Below are 6,000 nucleotides of genomic sequence, written 5' to 3' on the forward strand. Positions count from 1 at the left end.
CGTAGTTCTGAACATTGAATAGTTAGGGAAGTATGGTGACATATTTATTTGCAAAATACATAAGCATAAATTAACTTTAAGTTTGAAGTAGTACCGATTTATTTCTATCTCTACCCTTTTCTGCTGTAATCAGTACTTATAATTACCTAAAAGGTCCTGTACTCATGAGACATAATGTTATTCTCTGTAGATGCCTCCAAATATGACACTAAATTCGGTTCTATATTATAAACATAATCATATAATCTTTGAAAATTTAGAAATAATTCCATTTAATTTGGATACCAGCAATTGCAATTACACACAATTTATATAAATGTAATAACATATATTTAAGTGTTACAAATACCTGAACAGCAATCAAGAAATCAGAACTTGTGGATTCTACTTTCAATTCTTCTACCCTACCATGATAATGGCTAAATTTTACTTACATTCTTTTTATGTACAGTAAAATCATAATTACTACTATACAAGAGCAACACAATATAGAATATACATTCAGGTTAAAATTGAGTGAAACTTTTCAAGATCTCTGATTTAACATGTTCCCAAGGTGTGTGAGATAAAAGCCACAGGATGTGTTTCCTGGGATTTGGTTCTTTTTTTCCTTTGTCATAGAAAGATGGAAATCCCAGTAAAATTTGCATACATAAAACCAAACACCTAGTTGACAGTGATAATTGAAGCTACTCAGGCAGATTTTTTCACTTTGATTTTTAATTCTAATTTTTAACATCCCCACTATAATCTGTAATTGTAAGGGAAAATTATCAAAAGGTAAATAACTCACATAGGTTTTTTTAAAACTATGCATCTCTTTGGGAGGGGGTGAGAGTGTGGAAAGTTCAAACAAAAATGAGGATATTTTACAGTCTCAAAAAATATGAAAATTACTGAGAAATACTCAACTATTTAAACTATATTTAAATGACACATATAATGTCCACTTTTTCACCTGGCTATATTGATATTGTTGGCATTGTTTTTGTCTTCAAAATACTGACTAATCCTAGACATAAATACAATCTTTATTTTGGATATGACTTTTTTCTTTAATTGTAATGTATTTATATTTATAAAATAAAAACCCAAGTTTGTTTCCATTCACTCAAATTGAATGGAAGTGATCATTCAAAAAGCCTTCATAATATATCTGAAGTCAAAACCTTTTTGCTCCAATTATCCTAAAGAAAATAGCTGCTTCCTAAATATTTAAGATTATTAGCTCAATTATTTACTGCTCTAGTATATTCTTAACTAATAAATGAGATATCAACTTCAATAGATAAGCCATAAATTTAGAAGGATATTAAGGCTATATTTCAAATGTTTGGAAGAATTAAGGACACAATCACAAACATTTAGTATATGCAAATTGTAATTTATTGTTTAAATGAAATAAAATGTGCTAGTTTTTATAAAGATAATGTTTTTTCTATTGTATTTTTCTAAGATTTAGGTCACATTTTACATATAAACAGATTGTGTTAACTTATCAACAAATAGACATTTTTACTTATTTGCATCCTATTTGGAATTTGGGAGGAAAGTTCTTTACCCTACATAGGGAAGTTTAATATTATGTTTTTACTTTAGGTTCCTCTTCCTTTTGAAACAATATTATAAAAGTTTCTGTAGGACCTTTATTTAGAGAGCCTACTGATAAACTCTTGATTTTAAAAGATTTTCCACAAAATCTAATTAGTGATATTTCACTGTAATAAATCATATATAAAAGCTACTATAAAAATAGTTGAATATTTAAGTTAATAGCACCATTTTAACTGATTGATCTGTCTTCTAGTTCAAACATATTTCATCTTATGGCTGAATTGATACACAATTGATACACAATTTTGAATTTGCACTCTATGGTAAAAGGTAATGTTAAGATCCTTCCTCTTTTTAAGTTATTTTTAAGAATCATGTTTTATAAACATAAAATTACCAAATAACAAATATATAAGGCTGAGTTGACTGCATGTTAAACAAGTAAGTCATAAAAAATTCATTATTGCTTACTTTCAAAGAAATTACAATAATGAAACTACAACAAAGAAATTACAAAATTACAAAGAAATTAGCCAATAATGAATAAAGTGATGGTTTTTATTTACATTGCAGATCATTTTTTAACCCGTACCAGAATATGTCTCTATACCAAACATCCAGTGAAAACAATTTTTGGATGAATTTCTAATTGATCTTTTAAACTCCTCCAAGAAAGTTTGAGAGAGAACCAAATGGAGAAAAGCAAAGAATCTGAATATATTGACTTTAAAAATTCAACAGGTGTTACAGGCACCCTTGAGCGAGCCTTACCACTGCAGAGTGAGCTGGGTCTGCTTCTTTTTATCCTTCATAATCTGTGTGATGGTTTTCTTCTGTGAGAGATGTGGATCGGCTGCTTTGGTTTTGCTGTCTGGATTATCCGCATCCTCTTCTTCGGAGGAAAAGTTACCATTGCTTAAATGCATTTCTGATTGCCAGTTGAAAAGATGATAAAGAAAACCAGAATATAACATCAATTAATTAGCCCCTAAATGTATCTTGGCGTCAAACGGGGTGGTCTATGGGGGTGTTCGGAGGAGAGTTACACAAAATCCCTTAGACTTAATTTCTATTTGACCAGCATTTTCCTAGGGGAAACACATGTACGTTTGCGATGTGTTTATCTTTACTATTGGAGGCCCTTTTAGAACCATATCCGAGTCCCAGTCACGTCCCGGGAGGGCAGAGCACTCACCGGCTTTAACTCCCCCGGGCAGCTCCGGGTCGTCCGCTTTCTCCCCGCTGCCCAGCGCGCGCCCCGGCTGCGCTCCGGCCGCCAGGTACACCCTTTCTTCGGGGTAAACGAGCAAACCCTTGCCCAGGAGCTGCACACAGCACTCCTCCTGGACTTCGGGGGAAACCGGGGGAGAAGCCTGCGCCTGCAGGAAGGCGTCTTCCAGCTCCGGGACCTTGGCCATCCTCCTGGCCGCCGAGGCTTGGGCACCCGCCGCTCGACCGGCGCCCCGCGGAGCCGGGAGGCCGGGGCGGGGCGGGGCGGGGCGGGGCTGGGGAGCCGGGGCCGCTGGGGCGGAGGCGGAGGCCGCGGCTCGGGATCCCCCGGGCATCGCGGAGAAGAAAGGCCAGGCCCAGGTACAGCTCAGACCGCCCAGGGAACCGGGTGGGCCGAGGCGGGACTGCCCGTCTCCACCTGTCTGCCATCCTGACAGATGCTCTGCTCAGAACTCACTTCCTCACCTGCGCGAGTCAAGCCTGAGCAGGGAAGTCCCTTTCCCCACATCTCCTTCCCTCTGCTTCCTCTTCTCCCATCTTGAGCTGGGACCGAGGACACTTTTCCACACCCAAAGCTCTCCAAAGAACCAAGAAAGCGACACTGTCAGCTCGGGGTGGGGTTGGGTGGGCGAGGGAGGGGAGAAGCAACTCTCTCCACCTTAACGCTCAGGTGACATCAAGGATGCTTCCGGGGACAGCCCCGAATCTGCACGCCCGGGCCAGAAGAGGGGGACCCCAGAGCACCGCTCAGTCTTTGCATAACATGGTCTGGGTAGATTTATTCCCAGAGTAATCCTGGGCGGTTGGGGGTGGGGGGTGGTGAGGGGTCTTCCCAGTGACCCGGACAGACGCCATCTCGTCCCACAAGTGGGAAGGCCGCCTTGCTCCACAGCGCAGAATGCCTGCCTCTCTGCCCTCTGGGACTCTGGCTTTGAGCTTAGAGGAAAGGATGCATCCACTCTCTACATATTTTGTAATGTAAACGCGTCCCTGACGACTCCTCACCCCTCATACCTGGTAGTAGTGCAGTGGACGTTTGCGGAAATGAAAAAATGAAGTTGCCACATTTCATTTCCAATCTAAAATGCCGAGATAGTCGTGTATGGGAGAAAATATCTTGTTCTCTCTTTAAGAAGATATCAGTAAACTTGGGCTCTGTGTTGCCCCATTGACACAGAATCGTTCCTTCCTTCCATCTTCTATTCTTTTGACAGATATTGCCCTGTGCTTACTCTCTCTCTGTTTGGCGCTCTCCAGAGAGAGCAGATATCTTGCTTTCATTCACACTTCTTCACCACAACCTGCAGCCTGCCATCCTCATTTGGAGCATTAGTAAGATAGATCACTCCTGAAATTTAACAATATTAAACTATATTATATCCAAATATAACATGGAAAAAGCAAAATGGGACCCAAGGTGGTGGATGGCTGAAGGGTGGATTATAGGTGGGAGTAAAACAATCTAAGAGCATTACTTTGCCAAAGTGGCTAAGATTATGAGTGTATTTGACCCTTACCCATTTTTCAGCATAACTTATGGGAAAGTCACCACTTCTGTCAGAGATTTTCCCCTGGTACCTCCAGAGCCTGGATCTAGGTTGGGGCCATCCATCTATCCAGGCACCCAAAGCTCTAAGTCTATACCAACACCACTCCCTACAACCTTGAGTATCAGTCTCCTCTACCCAGTACCCCATCTCTGCAAAGCCTCAGAGTTTTCTCAGTCCATGGGGCTCAGCCCTACAGTGCTAAAGTTTAGAATGTCCCTTCTTTACAGAGACACCCTCAGACTCACTCTATAAAGGAAGTCCTAGTGGTTAACTGTACACAGAAAGACTCTGTCCACTTGTATCGCATAATCATAAGAAAAACATTCAAGAAAATTACTAGGATTTAAAAATAGCTTTTTAAAAATATCACTTGATGGCCAGGTTGTATGTGTGCGTGTATGTCATACAGACACTAAGTGAATATCTGGCAATTATCCAGTTGAACTGATCAGCGAAAACACAAACCATTTAAGGCCCCAAGTGAACTTTTTGCTTTATTTTTAAGTAAACTCTTTCCCCCTAACAAAATAATATGTAAGTTCTTTGTACTACTGGTCAGAAATAAAAATCTGAAAGACTTATTATTAGAAAAGAAATTGAATCAGTAATAAAAACATTTCCAACAATAAAAGCCTAGGACAAGAGGACTTGAATGCTGAATTATACCAAATGTTTAAAAAAGAGTTCATACCAATCCCTCTCAGATGCAGTAGGAGTGGTGCTCTGAGAAGGGAATAAAAAGCTTTTATCATCCTAAATTGCCATTTGTGATGATCATAATTTGAGCTCCTAAGAACAATGATTTAGAGACAAAAGAGTGGTAAGCAATTAAAAAAAAAGAAATCTAGGCAAGGAAATAGGTAAATATAGAAAATGATCTTTTAAAATAATGCTTCTAAACATTTTTTTTAATATTCCCATTAAGAAATTTGCATAAGCCATAGATTCTCTTCCCAGAAGAAAAAAGCACATGCACACACTCACATACACACGCATACAAAATTCTGTATGCATTACAGATCTCAAAGAATATCTGAAAAAGTTTACTGTTTGAATAAAACAGCCCAACGATATAAGAGAAAGGAGATTCTTGGAAGTTCCCAAATGAGAGTATCTTCATGACTGGAGGTACCACATTAAAGGGGAAAGGAGTTTGGAGTCAGATACACTGGCACTCGTTCTCCTAGTGACTCTGGGCACTTAACCTTTCTGTTTCTTTCTGTCTAAACTAGAAAAAATATAACTATCTGTAGCAGACTCATGGGTGCTTTCTCAGATCCTCTTGGGTCCCCCTTATATTTTTGAAACACCCTTTCTCCAGCTTCAACTTCCTTTTGTTTCCAGTAATCAGCTCTACCACTCACCACCTGAAAGCACCTGACTCTTCTTTGGAGGAGCTGCCCTTGGCTACCAGACCACCTATGCCCACAGGCAGAGTGAGCCCCAGCACCTCAGTGTTTATACATCCCCCGGATAGCCCTTAGCCAACGACTGACGATTAAGGAAAATAAAAGCCTAGCTCATTGACCTCCTGGTGGATAAATATGAGTTGCAGTTTACAGTCCAGAGTTCCTCTGTGGGATCAGGCTGAAGCATCATCTGCTGGAGTATTTCTGGAAGCCTGTTTTTTTCTTTTTGTCCTTTTTTAATTTTATTAGCTTTTTAA

General features: G+C 39.5%; 1 protein-coding gene across 1 annotated transcript in view; it reads right to left on the reverse strand.

Annotated features, from left to right (window-relative positions):
* The window catches only part of RFX6 (regulatory factor X6), a 52,282-nt gene extending 49,310 nt beyond the window's left edge, over window positions 1–2,972 (reverse strand). Inside the window, exons 1-2 of the mRNA XM_043890286.1 lie at window positions 2,750–2,972; window positions 2,326–2,482 (exon numbers count right to left, since the gene is read on the reverse strand). Of these exons, the coding sequence (XP_043746221.1) occupies window positions 2,326–2,482; window positions 2,750–2,972 (380 nt within the window). The remainder of the gene's footprint in view (window positions 1–2,325; window positions 2,483–2,749) is intronic.
* Between the last annotated feature and the right edge of the window lie 3,028 nt (window positions 2,973–6,000).

Source organism: Cervus elaphus, chromosome 28 (genome assembly GCF_910594005.1).
Source record: "Cervus elaphus chromosome 28, mCerEla1.1, whole genome shotgun sequence".
Taxonomy (NCBI): domain Eukaryota; kingdom Metazoa; phylum Chordata; class Mammalia; order Artiodactyla; family Cervidae; genus Cervus; species Cervus elaphus.